This window comes from Peromyscus eremicus, chromosome 12 (genome assembly GCF_949786415.1).
Source record: "Peromyscus eremicus chromosome 12, PerEre_H2_v1, whole genome shotgun sequence".
Lineage (NCBI taxonomy): Eukaryota > Metazoa > Chordata > Mammalia > Rodentia > Cricetidae > Peromyscus > Peromyscus eremicus.
The window spans coordinates 56,319,195-56,341,056 of record NC_081428.1 but is presented as its reverse complement, the minus strand read 5'-3'; the positions used below and the strand labels follow the sequence as shown (position 1 = coordinate 56,341,056).

The 21,862-nt window shown below is 38.3% G+C and overlaps 1 protein-coding gene across 3 annotated transcripts in view; it reads left to right on the top strand.

The window, feature by feature from the left end:
• The window catches only part of Gsk3b (glycogen synthase kinase 3 beta), a 155,296-nt gene that overhangs the window by 123,567 nt on the left and 9,867 nt on the right, over nt 1-21,862 (top strand). For 2 of the 3 annotated variants that reach the window (XM_059277674.1, XM_059277676.1), the window contains exons 9-11: nt 6,957-6,995; nt 9,883-10,069; nt 18,841-18,939. In XM_059277674.1, coding sequence (XP_059133657.1) covers nt 6,957-6,995; nt 9,883-10,069; nt 18,841-18,939 — 325 coding nt within the window. The remainder of the gene's footprint in view (nt 1-6,956; nt 6,996-9,882; nt 10,070-18,840; nt 18,940-21,862) is intronic. The other variant, XM_059277675.1, reaches the window with a different exon arrangement.

Sequence of the window (21,862 nt, the reverse complement as noted above, 5' to 3'; positions counted from 1 at the left end):
TACTTTCTAAACTTGGATGAAATATAAAGCTCTTTCACTTCGATCTCCTCTTCTATACCATATATAGAATAATTGTTCAATTCTCTCATCTTTTATATTAAACTACCATGAACTCTTCATTTATATAGTATCCTTTGACAGTTTAGCTTTCCCTTTATGCAGATATATTCCATAATAAACACATTTGTATTAATGTCTCATTAATACACACAAACTTATGTGGTACACAGAAATCTGAGTTGGATAAATGATCAGAATATGCTATGCTTGTACTGAATTTTTCTTTTTAAAGATTTTTCAAAAATAAACTGGAGCTTAAGAATTCTAGAGGTAGCATAGTCGCATCTTCTGTCTCCTCCCATTGTTGTAGTTTACAGCAGCTGAGAAATGCCGCCTGCGGCAGGTAGCCAGCAGCGGCACTGAAAATGTTCCCTAGAACACTTGTCCTTTGGTCTGGAAAGACGGACAAGCATCCCTTTGTTTCCTGCTGTCACCTTTAGAACCCACTTCCGTGCTCTTTGCTAAAACCAGGAGAGTGTGAGCCCTGGCTTCCTGGCTACACTGTCACCCTCAGCAGTGACCACACTCCTTCACGTCGACTCAAAAGTACACCGAAAGCCGGGTCACGGAGTCCTGTGTAACAGTCTCTGTGCTCTTTCTAAAAACAGAATATTTTTACAGATGTGCTGTTCTGCAGGGTGAGTCATTTGTATTCTCAAAAGTGTAGACAGAATGAAGATGAAAGAGAAAACTGTCTTCCTCACAAATAAAGGGTACCAGTCAGTGTACAGAACAGATAGAGGGATGCTGTACTACAGGGGTTGTGAGGATTTAAGAATCCATTCAAGTTGCTCTGGACCATTACAGAATAGCTAGAATGGGACCAGAGCGTTGGCTCACCCCTTAAGACATTTGTTACTCTTGCAGAGGACTAGGGGTTCAGTTCCCAGAACTCCCAGGAGATCTGATATCCTCTGACCTCCGCAGGTACCAGACACACATATCTATGTATGTACACATACATACATGGAGGGAAAACCACATACACATAAAATTAAACATATCTTAAAAACTATAAAATATCTAGTATAGCCTAATTTGTTGATAAAGCACTTAATGGTTTAAGTGGGAAAGAAAACGAAAGCTTATGTTTTGGTGTATGCTATATATTTCAAAGAAGAAATACCAGATTGATAGCTAAAGGAAGTGTTACAGTAGTAGATTGAGAATTAAATAGAGATTTGGTTGGAAAAAAGAGAAGAAATTTAAATCCTGCCTTTAGTACATGGAGGGATAGCAAAACAGCAGATCATTAGGATCTAGGTAGGAAGTAGGGTTTAAATACTGTTGCTTCTTCTTATTTCTGTTTTGTAAATACAGCTATAATAATTACAAAATATTATTTTAGTCATGAATAAATGGAGAGCATTCTACTTCTAACCTACTTCTGCCTTGTCTCTTTCTTCTGCCTCATTATCCTGGTCTTGGTTTAGGTCACTGTGATAGTGTTGACCTATAAAACAACCTCCTACTTCCTTACTGATTTCGCTCCTTCATCATCAGAAAGTCCAGTCCATCTTTCTCCTTACACTCCAAACTAGCTTTCTTACTTCTCTGAGTCCTCGTAGCCTTTAGGAAAGGTGGCTGTGAAATACATACTATAACAAGGGTGATCACATGTCCCGATTTATTATGATTTCCAGTATAGATATTAACTGCTCATCCATTATGCTTAGAGCAACCCCACTTTGGGTGCTGACCATCTAGGTCATACTGTTCTCAGTCTTTTCCTAGCTGTCCTTTCAGCAAATAGACTTAGTCCTTGGCTTGCCCCTGAGATTCCCCAAGGGATCTAGTTACTAGAACTATGTCTTTCCCACATTGTACTACTTTCTCCATCTCTCAAATACATACCATTAGGCAATGAATTTAAAGTTCAGTGTGTAATTAAGGTAGATTGGAGATTCCCTAGTCTGGTCATTCTCATTCTGTAGTTGCCATGGGTGTCTCCCATCCTGTTCCTAGTATTGAGTAGCTGATACCTTTTGTTTAAATTACTCTGACAAATACTCTCTTTTGTCCTGGTAGCAGATAATCCGAGGTCAGATAAGTAATGCAAGTGTCTGTATAATTATACAAAGTGGTGGAAGTCGTTTGTGACTTTATTGGTTTGTGGAAAGAAGTAGAACAGAATCCCAAGGGTCCCATTTTTATCCGAACATTAGACTACTTAATAAGTTAGCTGTGTATGCTGCAGCCATGCTCAATTTTCTGACGGAATCAAATTTCCTCATTGATCCAGGAGAAGCTACATTTCTTTATCTTCTTGCTAGTGTTTTTCCCTCTCCACGTCCCACATACAGTATTCTTTTCTTCTCTACTAAGCAAATATTAATCCATCTCAGGTCTCCCTTCTTTCATGAAATTTTCTCATTGTCCATGTAGTCTAATTATTCTTCATCATGTAACTACTTTGGTACCCATTGAGTCAAATTGTATATATTTCAGCAATTTCTAATTTTTCATTTCATAATGATAACAGGGATACAAATTACTTCAGAATGTTTGTTGAGAGCCAGCAAGATGGCTTAGCAGGAAAAGCCACTTGCCATTGAGCTGGATGGGCTGAGTTTCATCCCAGGAACCCACATATTAGAAGAAGAGAACCAGCTCTGGTCTCCGTGGGCATGCAAACACAACAAATAAGTAAATAAATAAAATAATAAATGTAAAGAGAAAACTTGTAAAAAATGTTTGTTGCCAACTCTTTGACATGGTAATTTAATACTCAGCAGTTAAGTGTGTATGTAGGTTATATGGTCATCGGTTAGGTAAGTATCCCAGCACATAGTATCCACCCACAGCAGTCATCCCGTGCTTGACTTATTAGAACATGCTTCAGTACAGATGAATACTATTGCTTCCATCTACTTAACAGAGTAAACAGAAAGTTGAGTTTGAGATCCTTTTAGCTATCAGAGGAATCATTTTACACTAAGTCATGTTCTTTGCTTAAAACTAAACAAATAAACAAAGCCAACAACCTCATTGTATTTCTTTTTTAAGACTCTTGATAACTACATTTTTTTCCATGACTCTTTAATATGCTTTTTCAGAACCTGACAGATTTATCCACTTCAACTCTTACTAAGCACATCCCTGAAAATACCTTCTGAGGGGCCCCCAAAGCCAAGAACAAAAATTGCTGTCAACCTTTTCTTGGAAACCCATTCCATCTACTCTTTATGACATAGTCATTACATGTGCATGTATCCAGAAAACATAAAACCATACTGGGGATTTCTGTTGGTTCTCAGCTCTTCCACTGCTTGTGGTAAATCAGATTTCATATTTTCAATGCTCTCTGGCCTGAATGCTATACAAACTAGTTACTACTTACCCTGTGAGTGCATCTGTTGTCTTAGCTGACACACACATTACACACATGTACACATTCACCTCTTAGAGTGATTAATCCATATATAAGAGAGTGTGTGTGTGTGTGTGTGTGTGTAATTGTTTAAGGGGGACAAAGGATGGGGTTGGGGATAGATTGGAGAAGGCAAAAATATTTTTTTTTAATTTATCATTGTTCTTTAAATATTATGTATTCTTTATCACCAGTGTTATGCTGGGTCCCATAAAGAATGAAAATATGAAGTCCTTGCCTTTGAAAGCATAGTTAAAGCAAGTATTAAGTAATAGAAATTTTGTTTTGTGAATGTCCAAAGCTGTTTATGTCCAGTGAGTGTCATAAGACAGACATTTAGTGAAGACAGTGAAAGACGTCTCCCTAGAGATAACACAGGACAAGGGCTGTTTTAGCAGAATTAAGATTAGCTTAAGTGGGACCCAAGGGATGGCTCAGCTTGTGAAGGCTCTTGCCACCGTGCCTGACCTCCCGGTTTGATCCTGGAACCTCCAGGGTGGAGGGAAAAAACTGGGTCAATGGGTTGTCCCCTGACATGCAAGCATGTACACACAAATGAATTTTTAAAAGATGATAGAGAGGGAGAGAGACAGACAGACAGACAGACATGATTTGCTGAGGTATAGAAAAAAAGACTAGACAATGTTGTATCTTGGACAGACATCTTAAGATGAGAGATGAGGATGAAAAGGGATACTCATACACTCTTAGGAAGGCCAGCTTGATTCCAGCAGCTGGTCTGCAAAAATGTTTGATCAATGAGGATGTTAGAGGAAGAATTACAGTGTAGAGGTAAATGGTACTGTCCATTAAGGTTTCCTTACATGTCATGTAATTCAGGAAAATTCAGCCTTTTAATTAATGCAATTGAAATCCATTAAATGCTAGGGCTAGCTTTGTCATGATGAAGAAAAGGACGTTTTTGTGTTTCTTGTTCTCACCGTTCTTTCTCTGCTTTTCTAACCTTCAGAAGTTAGAAAGTGTGTGTCTTTATTAAGCTTGAGCTATGCTTCGTTTGCAATCCACCCTGTTAGACAGTGACTTCAGATGTAGCCATTTACTTGCCTTGTGGACTCCCTGAAAGTTGGTTTAAAGTAGTTTCTGGTGGGAAATTAATAGTTTATAGTAGATTGGGTTACCTTCCATTTCAGTGTGTCACCAGATCAATGTATAAGAGCTTGCAAAATACCAATAAAGGATATCTTTAAATAGTGTTACTTAATTATTAAGTTATGTACTTAGTAAGTTAACCACTTACTTAATTGGTTTCTTTTGTTGTTGTTAATTAACATAACTATTCAACAGACCCATGATACTGTCTCACTTTAATCTTATATCTAGGTTTATTAATTGCAAATAGCTTTAGATTACTTGAGACCTAGTATCGAAGTTGCTCTTTAGTATTCATGGCTTACCAGCTTTTAGAACTAGGGGATTATATTTTGCCTATGATCAAAAAATTGTGTCAGTTTCATAGGCTTATAATGGAAGCTAGTAGGGGGTGGCTGTTTGGAACAGTCACAGGATTTGTTCTGTGTTCCTGTAAATCATTTTCCACTATCTATAATCATAAGAAGTGCACATTATATATTGTTTGGTTGGGTGCATGATACAGCAGCGTTGGTGAGAGCTGACACTGAGAGGCAGCTTTAACTGCGGGTCTTGATGTGTATGTGATTGTTCATAAACAGCTGTTCTGAACGGCCTCAGGTTCAGTCATAGCGCTTAACTCCAGGTGGGATTTTTATAGCCAAAGTCTTAGAAAATTGTCTCTGTTATCTGAGTTACCCAAATGCAAATTTATTTGACTAATTCTTCATTTAAGGATTTGTTTGCATTTGTTCAACACTGCAGAGACTTTTTGAGGAAAATTATTTTTTATGATAGTTTTTTCCTATGGACTAGAAATTGTGATAAGTGTCTGTTTGAATTTAAGAAAACATGTTGCTGCACAGGTGAGGTAGTATTTGAAGTACTCAAAAGTTCATGTCAGTGTTTTGGTTCATTTGATTATTTTCTTTTTTCTTTTTCTTTCATTTTTTTTCTTTCTTTTTTCTTTTTCCTTTTTCCTTTTTTTGCTTTGTTTCATTTTGTTTTGTTTTTATTATTTTTGTATTTAGCTTTTAAAGGGGTGTCTGTGGCCTTGCTGCATACTTGGCTGGCCATGTTTAGTCTGCATACTAATTGTTAGTTTGCCCAGTTGAATCTTACTTTATGCTGTTAGTTTTTTTGGTATGATTTTCTATTTTTGTCCACCTGGTTGTGTTTTAAGATTTTTATTCTGATGGGCTGGATTTTAATCCCATGCACTAAATTTTAGTCTGCAGACTAAAAGTAATCCGCGGATTATTTATTTTTTGCAAAATATTTAATTCCCCCACTGGAAACTATCCGGAAAGAATGTTACATTCTCTTAGCTTAGTCAAGGGAGTTCACAGCTACTGGTGAGTTCTGCCAATTTTGTGTTCTCAATACCTAGACACAATAGACCCTGCTTCCTCCCTTGCATACTTGGCTCCGTTTTGCCTAGGTGTTGGTGTACATTATTCTGCATGTCACCTGTAACTGTGACTGTCCCCTAGTTGTTTTGTTTATTGTATAAATTTTTGTGTAGCTTTTGGTGGGTGAATTGGGCATATTTGCAGATGAAGCTGTGTTGAATTTGTACTACTCAAAGATTTTTTTTTTCAGTGAGTTTTTGCAAAAAGGAAAGAATGCTCTATATTTATTTTTTTTTTCCTAAGTCATGGGTGCAAGGGTATGAGGGGGCAAAACCCACAATAGAAAAAAGTAAGTTTATACCCGCACTCCTGAGGTGATATGTCAGTTTCCTGAAGAGTCCTAATATAATGAGACTGTCAGTAAATAAATATCTTCTAGCAGGGAAGTCAATCCAAAAAAGGAGAATAATCCGCGGTGGCCTGATTCTTTCTTAGCTCACACAAATTAAAAGTATCTGGCTTGAAATTTATAGTAATATAAATTAAATATACTTAATATTTCTCTCATGACCAATAATTTAGCAAAAAAAATGTTTATACTGTGTAACTGAAACAAAATAATTGTGGAATTCTAGCATATTGGGAACATACATTTTAAAGCAGGCCAATGTGCCCCCTCCCATGTCTGTGGATGATGAGTCCAGGTCATAGAAGACCACTTTACTTTGGGAACTTTACTTCTAGCTTTCATTTTGATTTTAACTTATTTTGGTTTTGTATTTTTTTAATAAACACACTGGCATTGGAACATAATAAACTCAAACAGAAGAGATGTTTCTTTACTGTGCCTCACCACTGCACAAATCAAAAAGATTTTTTTGCATACACTTGTGATGAAATAATTTTTAAAATTTGGACTTGCTACTGTGGAGACGAATGCTTAAAGTTTATAACTGTATAAACATTTTCTATGTCCCCTACACCATGGATTTCTTATAACATTGGATATATTTTTCCTTGCTGGACTATTCTCTTTTGCATTGACTTCCCCTGTTTGGATTATTTCACTGCATTATCACCTTTAGGATTCGTCAGGAACAGGACATTTCACCCCAGGAGTACGGGTATGTACTTTTTTTTTTTTTTTTTTTTAAACTTTAGGTCAGTTTCATAACATTAGGGAAAACGTTTCTTGGAAAGGCTAAGCAACTGTTCATTCTTGAAATGTGCTAATGAAAACAATGTGGGGAGATGGTTCCTGGTTTTGTACTGTTTGGTATAGGTTTTCATATAGTATATTTAGCTTGTCAGGATCCATTGACATCTAGATTGAAGTTTATGAATTAAGGGAATTTTAATTATTCTTAGATGCAACCAAAGGTTGTGTATGCTGTTTCAGGGAGTAAGGAATGACGTAGAAGTAGAAACTTGATTAGAAACTGTGTTTCAGTAGCTGTTGGCTCCCTTTCCTTTAGAAGAGCTAGCGTCTAGTCGGGACTGTTCACTCTGGAAGGTGCATGCTGTCACACCCCTTATTATGGTCAGAAATCTGAATTCTGGGAGATACCAGTTTTGATTCACCTTCCCACTTAACCTTTATCCACAGGGTACTGAACTAAGGCTTTTCTTGTGAGGAATCTCAAAAAAATTTAAAGTAAATGAATATTTTTTTAAAAGGCAGGTTAAATCTATTCTAATAAAGACTTTTGGCATAGATTATTTTTTAACTCTCTGGATCTTCAAGTTAAGGATTTCTTCACAGAATAAGATAATATACATATTCCTTAGTACCCAAATGGTAGCTGGTTCCTTGTAGCTACTAAAATACCAAAAATGATAACAGGGAATAGATTTTTTTTTAAATAGTCCAAAGTAAGACCAGAACTCTAATTTATTAAGACTTTCAAAAGAAAGACTTTCACAAATACAGCGTGGTTTAGTTTGCTTGATTTGTTTTTGCTTATTTGTAGTAGTTTTGCCTTTTTTTTTTTTTTTTTTTTTTTTTGGTTTTTTGGTTTTTTCTGTGTTGCCCTGGCTGGCCTGGAACTCACAGAGATCCGCCTGCCCCTGCCTCCTGAGTGCTGGGATCAAAGGCATATGCCACCACAGCCCAGCTGCTTGTTTGTGTAAGGAAAGGCAAAGCTTTACAATATGCCCTGCTGGCCTCAAATTCACTGTGTGATCCAGGCTGGTCTCAAACTCACAGACCTGCTGATGCCTTCCAGGTGCCGGGATTAAAGGCATGGGTCATCATGCACAGTCAAACATGAACTTTTAGATTTAAAATAACTTACTGTCTATGTCTCCTGCTCCTGAATTTTAGCAAGAGTTATTTTTACATTCACGCGCTGTCTTAATTCTACTCACCTAATATCATAAGTGGTGCCAAAACATTTTGCATTAGCTAACAAGTAACTCCATATATTGTCAAGTAGATACAAACTGCCACTAATTTTAGTATTTTTCTTGTTGTTTGGAATCAGGGTCTTACTATGTAGCCCAGGCTATCCTAGAACTTACTATGTAGACCAGGCTAGCCCTGACCTCACAAAAAAAACTACCTGCCTAATTTTCTTATTTTTATGGCAATTTCTACTGTTTTTCTTTTTTGCATTCTGGATTTGATTGGCACTTAGAAACAAGGGAGAGGGTAGTGACCAAAAATGGTGGAGAAACAAAACATTTTAAGTTGTGTATCAGCGTTGAGATTCCCTTGGCTAAGGCAGATTATAGTACTTAAAAGCATAAAGACAAGGCAGTTGTGACCTTGCAGAGTGCTTTCTAAAATAACCAATTGACCGAGCCTCGACATAAATTCTTAAGATCCTCTTCAAGGCACTTTCTCAATTTCTGTGGAAAATACTCTATTTCTGTAGTAAACTATATTTTTTTTAAGGGGAAAGAAAGCAGCCCCTCCAGTTACCATTGATTTTTAGAAAGTGGCTCATGAGTCTCTTGACTGTTAACAAGCCCTGTAGTAATAACAAGTTCTCCCGTCTTCGGCCCAAGTGATCTGAGCCACTCATTAGAAACCGTAGCCTCCCAGAGCTCTGCATGCCCTTTTTGTTCCTCTTCACCAACCCTGCCTTTGCTTACATATTCTTTCTATCGAGGAATATGTTTTCTTTTTCTTTCCTTTCAAAGGTTCTGTGTTCCATCTGTTCATACTTAATGTTTTCCCCTTCTGTTTTTAAACTTTAACTAGAATAAAGTCTATGTTCATCATTATATATACTGATTCTTTTTAAAACACAGTGAATATAAAGCTGGCTGTTCTTTTAAGCAAATTGGTTTAATTAGTATTGCTTCAATATAGACTTCAGTTGACCTTTCTGTAAATTAACAGCTCTTACTGAAAACACAAGTTCTTCTTGCCTGATTTAAAACTCCAGTCTATTCCTGAAAGAAATTCAAATGAGAATGATCTGTCCAATTGTGTAAGAGACTAATGCCAGACATTTCAGGAACTCTTAAGTATTCCAGAATCTTTGAATAATGAATGCTCTATGTATCAAGAAGATAATACTAGACCATTAGCATTTTTACAGTTAGAACAACAGCTTTTCTTCTCTTTTAAAAAAAATACTGGCTGAAGTATTTAATAAATACTTATTTAAAAAATAAGATCTGAAGAGTGCCATCCGTGTCAGCAGACAATTGTTCTGCCAAAAGGAGAACCAGACGCCACAGCAGTAGACACTTTCAAGTTAAAAACTACTCTTGTAGTTGTGCTTGCCTCAGATGTCAGCTTGTACGTCTGCAGTAGTTTACAGGCATGCTTAATTCATTGTGCTACTTCATGCTTAAGAGGTAGGGTATCCTCTGAGTTTTCTTGCGTAGTTTTTTATTAGTAAGTAGTTCATCCCACTGTGGTATATCACATGCGGTTAACTTTTTAATTCCGGATTTTGTAACCATGTTTTTATATAGTGGTAATTAGCTCAGTACTCAAAGGATTGTTTGATTAGGCTCTTACAGTAGAACTCAGTTGTTCCTTCTTTGTCCTCTCAGGTCTTCCGGCCCCGAACTCCACCAGAGGCGATTGCCCTGTGTAGCCGTCTACTGGAGTACACACCAACCGCCCGGTTAACACCACTGGAAGCTTGTGCGCATTCGTTTTTTGATGAGTTACGGGACCCAAATGTCAAACTACCAAACGGGCGAGACACACCTGCACTCTTCAACTTTACCACTCAAGGTGATTCCACACACTTCATTTTTCTCTGTCTCTATTGAGTGACATGCCCTCCATAAGTCTCCAGCATTTGAATATTTGGGCCCCAGTTGGTAGCTGTTTGGGAGAGGGTTAGGAGGTGTTGGAGAAGTATGTTATTAGGGGTGGACTGTGAGGTTTCATTCCCAGTGTGCTCCCTGCTTCCTGTTTGTGGTTTGAGATGTGAGCTCTTCACTGCTGCTCCGACTGCCTGCCACCTCCCCTCTGCTATCATGGACTCTAATTAAACTTCTGGAACCATAAGCCCAAAATAAACTCTTTTTCTATAGGTTGCTGTGGTCGTGATATGTTGTCACAGCAATAGAAAAGTAAGCACACTGGGTAAACGGATGTGAAGTGGTACTTTGTTAGTGATGATCTGGAGACAGAAGTGGTCATATTAAGTACTTGGGGAAGTGAAGAGATGCCTGTAATTTATTACACCATCATTGTGTGTGTGAACAGAGGAGTGACAAATGAAAATTTGCAAACAATCATAGTTTGACCATTTTTTAACTAGATTGTAGTAAATTTGGTCACATGAAAAATATATAGAGATTTTAGTAAGTTAGATTATTACCAATAAGAATAAGCAATAGTGTGTAACCCTTAGATTTGAATCTAAAAGGTAGACTATTAATATTTGTTTCCTAAGCATTTACAGCAGATTTTTTTAAGCCCTAGGAATGAATTTTTCCTGTTGTTGTAGTTCTGTTGCTTAGATAGAAGAGATACTGTGAGCACAGAACTCTTATAAAACAAAGCACTTAATTGGGGCTTACAGTCTCAGGGTTAGTCTGTTATCATGGTGGAGAGTATGGCGCCATGCAGGCAGACCTGGTGCTGGAGAATAATCTGAGAGTTTCACATCCTGATCTTCAGGCAGCAGGAAGAGAGAGACACCGGGCCTGGCTTGGGTTTCCGAAACCTCAGAGTGACACACCTACTCCAACAAGGCCACACCTCCTTGTCCTTCTCAAGCAGTACCACTCCCTGATGACTAAACATTCAAATATATGAGCCTATAGGAGCCATTCTTATTCAAACCACACATGTATTTCTGTAAACTCAATGATCTTATAAAACAGAAGTCCTAAAAACTTGGAACTTATGTGAGAGGAATAGACAGAGAACTTCCCATCCCTTCCAGACTTGGCCCCATTGCTGCTGAGTAAACACTAAAAGGCAGCTGAGTTCACTCATTCCTTGGTGACTTCTGAGAAATCTAAAGACAGCCATCATCTCCCCGCCATTTTAGTGTTGTTCACTTCCTTCCTCCCTGATCAAGACTCCAAGGCATTCTTCCATTTTTTTTAAACTCCTCTCCTCTAATGGTGTCTCCCCCCAAAAGAAACACAAATGTTTATAATTCCCTATCAATAAAACAAGAGAAGGAAGTAATGAGTATATTGACTGACTGAGTGGTAAGGATTTGACAGGCTAGGAAGTATATGAGGGCCATGGGGAGCCTCTGTAACCAAGAAAGAGACATTTCATTTATTGAATGTGGAGGGTACATTTTAAAGCTATTAACACACTTCAACTTCCTTTTTTCCAAGCTCTATAATTCAAATGTTTCTTTGAATACTCTACCCTCCAACTCATTACTGTTCTGCTTAACATGGGAGTGATGAGGATCCCAAACATTTCAGAGTCTCAGATCAGCTTTCAACAGAGTTAACAGTCTTGGGACATGTGAATACCCTTTTAAATGTGGTTTAAGGCTCCCTCAGCACAGATGGTACTCACATAATGTTGACAGTTTTAAGCTAAGCCGTACAAGTCATTACTATTCACTCAAATCTCACATGTTTATTTCATGTATCCTTCCACATTCAATTTAGAATAATATAAACACAAAGGGAAAACTTCATCTTCAAATAAAGGAAATGTCTCTTTCTTGGTCACAGAAGGCTCCCCATCTCCTTAATCTATCATATAAAGGATGATCTTATAAAGAAAAGAATAAACATATGTTCTTTCTGCAGATTACAGAGTTGAAAATTATAACAAAAAATTAGGGCAACTGTACATATAGGCTGCATAAAGTTACTGGTGAATCAGTGAGAGCCCAGTTAACTCAGGAGCAGGTTGTTTTTCTGTGTATCAATCCCTGTGGCTGGAAGTATCAGGAGAAGGCTGCATAGCTCCAGGTGTCATTGATTGGTTAAACTAGAATGTTAACTGACTTCTTCCTAGTTCTCTTCACAAAGGAAATTTTATTTTTATTCCATATTGCTTTGGTTTTCACAAATAGCAATGCATGTAAAGAAAATGCTGGAAACAGAAGAAATACAGAGAAAACTAAAGACCAAACCCTTAAATGATCAGTTAGTCTTCATCACTTTGTAACATACTGTGTATGTGTAGTTCTCAGTTTCTAATACATTGATAATCCTTGAGTATAAAATATTCTCCTATTAAGATTTCTAATGCATTTGTTAACTTTGATATATTTTAATTATATTACATAGGACTATACTTAGCAATTTTGCTTTTTAAGTTTATTTCATGCATATGAGTATTTTGCCTGCATGTATATCTGTGTATAGCATGTATGTCTGGTGCCTGCAGAGGTCAGAAGGGGTATGGGATTCCCTGGAACTGAAGTTACAGATCATAGTGTGCTGCTATGTGGGTGCTGGCAATCTGGGTCCTTTGGAAGAACAGTAAGTTCTCTTAATCACTAAGCCACCTTTCCAGCCCTGGAATTTTTCTTTTTTATTTATCAAATCCTATAAAACAATTATTTGAAAATTTGTACTTTTTGTATCAGTGTTTTTTTAATTAATAAAAAACACAGTTGTTGGTTTTTGTTTCTTGTGTAGCTGGAGTTTTCTCCAGTCCTGCTCGGGCCCAGAGCCGCTCAGATCCAAGTAAACACACAGAGACTTATATTACTTATAAACTGTATGGCCGTGGCAGGCTTCTTGCTATCTAGTTCTTATATCTTAAATTAACCCATTTCTATTTATCTACAAGTTGCCACGTGGCTCGTGGCTTACCGGTATCTTACATCTTGCTTCTCATGGTGTGGCTGGCAGTGTCTCCTGACTCAGTCTTCCACTTCCCAGAATTCTCTCTGCTTATCCCACCTATACTATACTTCCTGCCTGGCTGCTGGCCAATCAGCGTTTTATTTGTCAATCAATCAGAGCAACACATTCACAGCATACAGAAAGACATCCTCAGCATTTTTGTTTTGTTTTTGTTTTTTGCCATGAAATGTTTTTGGTTATGGCACCTGAATATTTTATATAAGGCACTTTTAAAATTTGAGGATAATTGAAAAGTATGATGCCCATTTTCAAGTTGTATTTTCTTTTGTACTCTAAGCATATATTTATTATCTGTATGGTATAATTGTTACTAGAGTACTTTTTTTGTTTTTGTTTTGTTTATTTGTTTGTTTTGTTTTTTTCGAGACATGGTTTCTCTTTGTAACAGTCCTACCTGTCCTGGAACTTGCTTTGTAGACCAGGATAGCCTCCTCTAACTCATAGAAATCCACCTGCCTCTGCTCCCGACTGCTGGGATTAAAGGCATGTGCTACCACTGCCCAGCTACTGGAGTACTTTTTAAAGTGATGTATAAGGGTCATGTGGCCTCCAGCTAGTTGCAAAAGTGTCTTTATATTAGGAACTCTAAATGTTAAATTTATTTACATCTTTTTAAACTGTTCGTGACAAGCCAGCACTGATCGAGATTTTGTTCACATCAGCTTTTCCAAAGATAAATATTTTTGTAACTAAAAATAAAATAACAAAACCCCTGGTCAGATATGTGACAAATACATACATATAAGTCCTGATGAGTTCTTATGATAGGTAGATTTGAGAGAATAGTTCTCACTGTTTCCAAACATATTTTGCACATATTCTTAAGTGTGTGTGTGTGTGTGTGTGTGTGTGTGTATAAAGTGAAATACTACTTAAACTTCGTATTTGATTAGATTTCAGAATCCATACTCAAGTTTACACTGTTCTTCTGTGCTGTTTTGAAGTAATTCATTTGATTCTTAACTCACCAGTGAGAATCATCTATTACTACTAATAAAATAAAAATTTAAAGTTACCAGTTCAACAAATCCCTGAAGTGTTTTTTTTTTATTTGTTTGTTTGTTTTTTAAACTGAGATGAAATTCATGAAGTATTTCTTTTTTAAGCAAACAGTGGAGGGCTGGAGAGCTGGCTCAGCAGTTAGGAGCACTGACTGCTCTTCCAGAGGTCCTGAGTTCAATTCCCAGCAACTACATGGCAGCTCACTACCATCTATAATGCCCTCTTCTGGTGTGCAAACATACATGCAGATAGAGCACTCATACATAAAATACATAAATAAGTAAAAATTTTAAAAAGCAGCAGCATAGTGTCATTTGTATACTCCTGATGCTGTGCATCTGCTAAAACCTTTATCAACTTCCAAAACGTTTTCTTTGCTCCCCAAGAAAACCATGTCCCCATTGAGCATGAATTCCCCTTTAGTCTCTCTGCCCCTAGCAGCAACCATTTTGCTTTTTGTCTTCATGGATTTACCCACTTGGGATAGTTCATGTGATGGAACCTCACAACATGTGACCCTTCGTACCTGATTTCTTTCACTTAACCTGTTTTCATCCGTAGAGCATATATTGGTCTTTCTTTCCTTCCTGTGGATGAACAGTGTTCCATTTTGTGGCTGTGTACTATGTTTTACTTAGGCATTCATCTGTGATGGGCTCTTGTGTACTGTTGTGACAGTTTATATGCAAATACTTACTTGAATACTTGGGGCACTACTTGGTCACATGATAATTCTCTTTAGAGAAACTTTCACTCTTACCTCCACAACTGAACATCTTAGGTCTGTACCTGCAGGGTAGAAGAGTTCTGATTACCCCACAGGTATGTTTTTGTTTTCCTAATGGACATGAAATGATATCTTAACCTGTTTGTCACACCATAGTGAGTCAAAATTCAATAAATACTATTAGCTACTTGCTGTGTCCTTCATACTTAGAGACTTGGACCTGACTAGGGTGTTGAAGGAATGAAGAAAAGATAGACAGACAGATGGACACATGGAGTGGAATCAGGGATCACATGGTCTGGGCTCTTGGCTGGAATGACCTCAGCACCTGGAAGCTCAGCATGTTTATTATATAGAGGTGAACAGAGAAACAGGGTTACTGCATACAGCTGGAAAAGGAGGTGGGGTTATTACATACAGATAGAACAAGGACACAGGACTGACGATATACAACTGGATCAAACAGACAGGTTTAGCTTGGTAAAACAGTCCCTGTAGGAGAAGTGGGGGTGGGGGGAACACTAGTGGGCATTTCTGCACACACTACCAACATCCAAACATAGACCAGAAGCGGGGAAGGCTTTGCCCTTTTCCTGTGAGCCTCATCCTGAGACGGGTGGGATTTTCTTTGCCATTCTTTCATGGGTCTGAGGCTCTGGGATCCTTGACATGGCCAGCTCATGTCAACAACACATTCATCCTGGGCTTCCTCCACTCCTTGTGTCTGTTCTCTTGTAAAACTGCAACCATAAACCTGAAGTAAATTGCTTTGTACTTTAGAATATGGCCTTGAAAGTCCTGAAGGACTTTCATGAGTGGGTCACTTTTATATACCATTAGCTAGTAGAATCAGCTGCCCTTTAGCAGTTTCCAAACTTGGGCTAAGAATATAGCTCGGCTGGTAAAGTGCTTGACATATGCACATGAGGACTGAGTTTGATCTCCAGAACCCACATAAAAAAAAAGTCAAGACTAGTGGTACACACTCGTAATCCCAAGGTGGAATGGCACCTATGATTTTCCTGTGGCCTTTATGTGCGCGCACGCGCATGCGCGCGCACGCGCACACACGTTCATATGCACCTGTACATGCATGTGCACTCACGTGTACACACATAAATCTTGCAGTTTGTTATACTGCTTAGCTTTGGTGCATCTCTTTTAAAACAAACTCTCAATCTCAAGAAGATTCATACAGTTCAAGCTTTAACCATACACATATCTAATATTCACATTTTTTCCAAAAATGAATATTTTATTTTGATATTGAAAATTGTTTTACTTGCCCTGTATCAAATATAAACATGACTCTCCGTGGTCCAAGCATGGATGTTTTTCAGAGTTTGAAGAATACATGTCCTAGTTTCTTTTCCTTGCGTGATAAAATACCTTGACAAAGGCAGCGTCAGGGAGAAAGGGTCCATTTGACTTAGAACTCCAAGTGGGTCCTCATCGCAGGTAGGGCAGGGTGACAGGAACTTGAAGCAGCTAGTCATATCCACAGTCTGGAGCAGAGAGAGTCAATGCACCTACTTAGCTCAGTTCAACCCTGATGCAGTCCGGGACCCAAACCAGGGAACGGTCTTCTCAAATCAGTTTACATAATTAAAATTCCTCACAGGTGTGTCCACAGTTCTACCACAGCTAGACTGTCCCTCATCAAGGATCTCTTCCCAAGTAACTCTAGGTCATATCGAGTTGACAGTTCAGACTAACCATTATTCACGTGTATTTGGATATAATATGGATAGGTGAATCATCAGTGTTTTTTGGCTCTATGACTATCAGAAAATTATACAGGAGCCTTTGTATCCATTCAAATATACTCCATAAATATATCCTGGGACTCATTTCTCATCAGATTAACTATATTAAAATGTACTTGTGAGTGTGTGTGTGTGTGTGTGTGTGTGTGTGTGTGTGTTTTAAAATTCCTGTCAGCTGTTTTGAAAATGCACTCACTGTTAGAATACAGGAGTGCTTTCTCCCAGTACTTCTAAATCACCATTGCTCTTGAGCAGTATTTCTGCATAAGAACATGGAATTACTGGATGCCATTCTGTTTGATATTCTGTATTCTACTTTTGGAGCAGAGTTTCCAGGTGGTAGTGGTGGTCTTGTTTGTGAATCATAAATATGTATCTTGGATGTGTGTGTGTGTGTGTGTGTGTGTGTGTGTGTGTGTACATGTGTGTATACATGTGTTTGTATATATGTATATATAGTTGTGTAAGTGAACTTTAAATGCAGACTTCTTAAGAGTAATTAGTAATTAATGGGTGATCAGAATAGAACTATGTAATCCAAGAGGTCGAAGAATGAGGCATAATCCTCCACTTGATTATGTAGTAGAGAGCGCATCCAGATAGCTGCTGTTAGTGAAGAAATTGTGAGTAAATAGCAAGGTTCTGCTGGTAGCAGTATAAGTTACTTCTTAGTCTGGTAAGCTGAGTGTGCACATACACTAAACAGGCGATCTGAAAGAGAAGTAAGTAAAGAGGACCCAGGCAGCCCGGGCTGTGGGGAAAGCAAGCCAAGGTAGCTCCAGCCCAGTGTGTTTGAAGGCTTGTCTTCACTGTAGCTTTGCCAGTGTGCTTCATACCACATCCCTTAGTCATCCTTTTCTTTTTCGGGTTCTTTAGGAGATTTTACTTGGGATAGCAAGTTTAAATTTCTTTTATGTTAATGAAGAATAACTACCACATACTGCATTAATCAGCCATACCAGATCCCGTTGCTGGCCCAGTTAGGATCTTGTTAAACCCCTCCTGGTTTTAAGGGAACAATGTAGCATCTTCTTGTTCCTCAGTGGGAACTACACACACCTTACACCCTAACTAGGGCACAGCTTCCCAAAGAAAGACTTCTGTCTACCGAGCTGGTAAATGTTCTCCCTGGCTGAACAATGAGTCTTCTTCCTTTTAAGCTTTTTTCTCCCATTAATTTTTCACAAATCTTGGTAACAGTTTATTGCTTTTTTTAGAATATAGTCTTATTTAGAATCTTAATTTAGTACAAAGTTAGTATTTAGTTGCGAGCCTGTGAATAAGTCACTGTTGGCAAAAAGATTTTGGCCCTCAAACCTTTTTTAACTATTGCATCAAAACACTTGGCTTTCCAGCAGCTTGAAGAGATTATCAAGATTAAAAGAAAACCTCAAACTACTTAATGGGTTTGAAGTTTCCTTTATTTGAGTTTTCAGTTAATGCCACTTATTTAAATTGTCAAGATACGTACTGTAGTTCAGAGGATAATGTCTTCCTATAGATAGCATGAGCACATACTTAGTAACCCAAACTGCAACACTTAGGAGAGGGAAAAGGGAGTTCACACATTACATGCTAGAGTACCAGCATGACAGGATTCTTCCTAGCAAGCTGGAAGGACACTCACACTTGATGCTAACACCAATCATATATGCAAGCTCACCACGGCTTACCATGTATAGTGTGGATATCATTAGCTTCACTTTATCTTAAACATGATTTAAGACATAATAGCAGTTGATTTTTCAAAAGAAGATAGTCTCTATAACATTGGCAGAAATAACCTTACTTTTAGGTTAAAAAATTTTCAAACTTTTCAGCAGTAATCTTTTAAGGAATGTAAAATGGGGTGAAAATGCTTTTATTTTCAGTAATCCTATTTGACCCCCTTTCTTGACTGCCTTTTCGTTCACATGACCGTTTCTGTTTGCTGCTGCTCTTAAGTTCTGCTCTCGAGCACTTACAGTCCCGTGCTACCGAGTGACGGGGTGATTGGTGGGAGTGTCGTATTCGCTTACATTTTGGGAGATACATTGAGCTCTTAAACATCGGTTTTGTGTCACATGCTCTTCCTCTAACCTGATGACTGCCTCACTGGTGCAGTTATCAACTGTTTTAATGCAATGTCTTCCATTTTTACTATGCAGGAGCTCCATGTAGAGAATGCGGATCACACTCTAACTTTTATTTCCGTTTCTCTAGAACTGTCCAGCAATCCACCTCTGGCCACCATCCTTATTCCTCCCCACGCTCGGATTCAAGCAGCTGCTTCCACCCCTACGAACGCCACAGCAGCCTCAGGTGAGTACAGTGGAGCTCTCTGATTTGTTTTTTCAAACGTGCTGATTTTTAAAAAGGGCACGATTGTCTCCGTTTCCTGTGGTAAGTATGAACATTTAACTCTTCAAGTGTCAAAAACAAATCATAGTCAAATGAGTGAAAGAACAAAATACTGCTTTCGACCTAAAACATGTAAAACAGCAACCCACAAGTACTATGAACACATAGTGTGCATTTTACACATAAGGTACATCCTGATTTCTTAGTGTAAAGAGTTTAAAGGAGAAAATAGGCTTTACGAATGGAACGTTGTGGAGAATACTTTGCTTTAGTTCTAACTTCTAGATATAAATTGCATTAATACCCTAAATAGGCAGATTTTTAAGAAGTATGGATATAAGTTAATATACTCTTAAATCATTTAAAGGGCTAAAAGTGCAATGAAGATACATTTAATTTTATATCAGAATGCAATTAGACTGTATCCTCCTCATTCCTCTACTTCACCCCAGAAAAACAAAACAAATAAATAAAAAAAACCTCATAACAATCCCCAGGTTATAGCTAGACCTTCGGATGTGTTTCTGTTCCTGAGCCAGCCGGCCTTGGAACTTGGGAAACATTAACAAGTGGTACAGTTGACACCTCCTTCTCAAAACAAACAAGGAAAGCTCACTCACCAAGTGGTGGAGCTGCCTTTTACCACAGTGTCAGCTGCAGAGAATGAGAACATTTTTGGCCTGAGCACATTTATGCTACAGGAGATCAGATGTTTCTGTTTGTTTTGTTCGGTGATAGAAGTCTTTCATGAGTAGTTAGATTTGGCACTCAGAGTAAAGATCAAACTATAAAGAGTTCTGTTTCTATCTGGTTTGAATCTTTAAAGGTTAAGGATCCTGTTTTACTCTGTCCTACCTTCCAGGAAATGTGTTTTCTTCAGCTTGTGAAACTTGGAGAAAGGCATTTGAACTTTATTAGTTTTATGAGTGTGTTGATCACTCAGTCTGCAAAATGAGTAACAGTGCTCTCCTGGAGTAATTAGAAATCATTTTATGCCAAAATATGCTTTAAAAATATTTAATGTGAAAATACAATTTTAGCAGATCATAGTGGTGTGTGCTCTGCAATCTCAGCACTCCTGAGGCAGAGACAGGCAGAGCTCTGAGATTTGAGGCCAACCTGATCTACATCACAAGTTTCAGGCCAGCCAGAACTATATAGTGAGACTCTTTCTCAAATAGACAGACAAGAAACACAGTGGTTTTTTTGTTTTGTTTTGTTTTGTTTTAATGCTGTTGCCTGCTTGTTTAGAACAAAGACAGAGTGGTTAAGTGAACTATTAATTTATTAATTACTGCATCACTGACATGTACATCATATTGGTCATTGACAATGGGAAGTAGACCCGAGTGCTGTACTGACTTACTCACTCACTGAGCTAGTGTCCAGGAGGTTCAGTAGAGCTGCGTTAGACCAGGCATATCTAACCTGCACCCCAAAGGCTGCAGGCAATCCCAGGATAGCTATGATATGGCCCAACACATTTGTAGATGACAGCTTCATGTTAAAGGTTGCCTGCTTGTTTAGAACAAAGACAGAGTGGTTAAGTGAACTATTAATTTATTAATTACTGCATCACTGACATGTACATCAGATTGGTCATTGACAATGGGAAGTAGACCCGAGTGCTGTACTGACTTACTCACTCACTGAGCTAGTGTCCAGTAAAAATGAGAGTTATGGGCCAGAAAGATAGTTCAGCAGGTAAGAGTACATGCCACCAAGCCTGATGACCTCAGTTCGGTTCTAAGAACCCGTATGGTAGAAGGAAAGAGCTGCCTCCTGAGCACCATGACATAGATGTGAACACACACAAATTCAAAGACGTGAAAACCAGTAGAGAATAGAAAATTTCAAATAACTTTTTAAAGATTTGTCTATTTTCCATGAGTGTTTTGCATGTATGTCTGTGTACCATGTATATGCCTGGTGCCCAAAGGCCAGAAGAAGAAGGTGTTTGATCCCCTGGAACTGGAGTAGTGGATGGTTGTGAGTTGCCTTGTGGGTGCTGGGAATGGAACCCAGGTCCTCTTCAAGAATAAATGCCCTTAACCACTGAGCCATCTCTCCTTCTAAAATAATTTTCTTAATGTGAGATACCGAAATAATTAAGGATGTTTATAACTTGGGTTTTGAAACATGTTGTATTCTTGGAAAGGAGCCTGTTGTAACCTGGTCATACTGCTTTGGTACAAGTTATAGTAATTTGCAAAATATATCGCTCTGTTACGCATGGGTTTTATAGCTGTAAAAAACTGAAAAACTGGCATTGGACTTTGACCCTGAGAGTTTATGCCCATGTTGAGGTAAATCAGGACATGAGGAAGTTAATAGAGGAGCAATCATTAAAGTCAGAGTAAAGAAGTGCGTGCGTGCGTGCGTGCGTGATCAGCAGAGGGGATTGCCTACATTGCTCTGAGCTCCCTAATGGTGAAATCAGCATCACCAGTGGTTAAGAGTTCCCACTGGTGGTTGGACAAGAAGCTGATTGGCTTTGGAGAAGTGTTTCTGGTCCTGCAGTTCTCCTTCCAGTCCTCAGACTTGGTACTGGTGGAAATGGCAGTCAGTGAAGATTTCATCATTTTTTCGAACAGTAAGTGTGTTTCCTATGGACATTCTCTTTAAGCACTTCTCGTGTAAGCCAACAGTGTGATACCACAAAGAGTAAAATTTTCTAGGGGTCAAATAAGGGTGCCTCAACACTGATGTCCACCAACAGATTAACTATGACTTTATAAAGCTGCCTCTGTTTAGTCATGTGTTGTGTTTGGCAGTGGGAGTGACGTTCTTTAATGACCTTCAAAACACGTGTCCTCTGTTTTGCTTGCCTCGGTCTCCATGTCTGTAAAACAGCAAGGGTAGGGCTGTGGTTATGTAGAGCTGT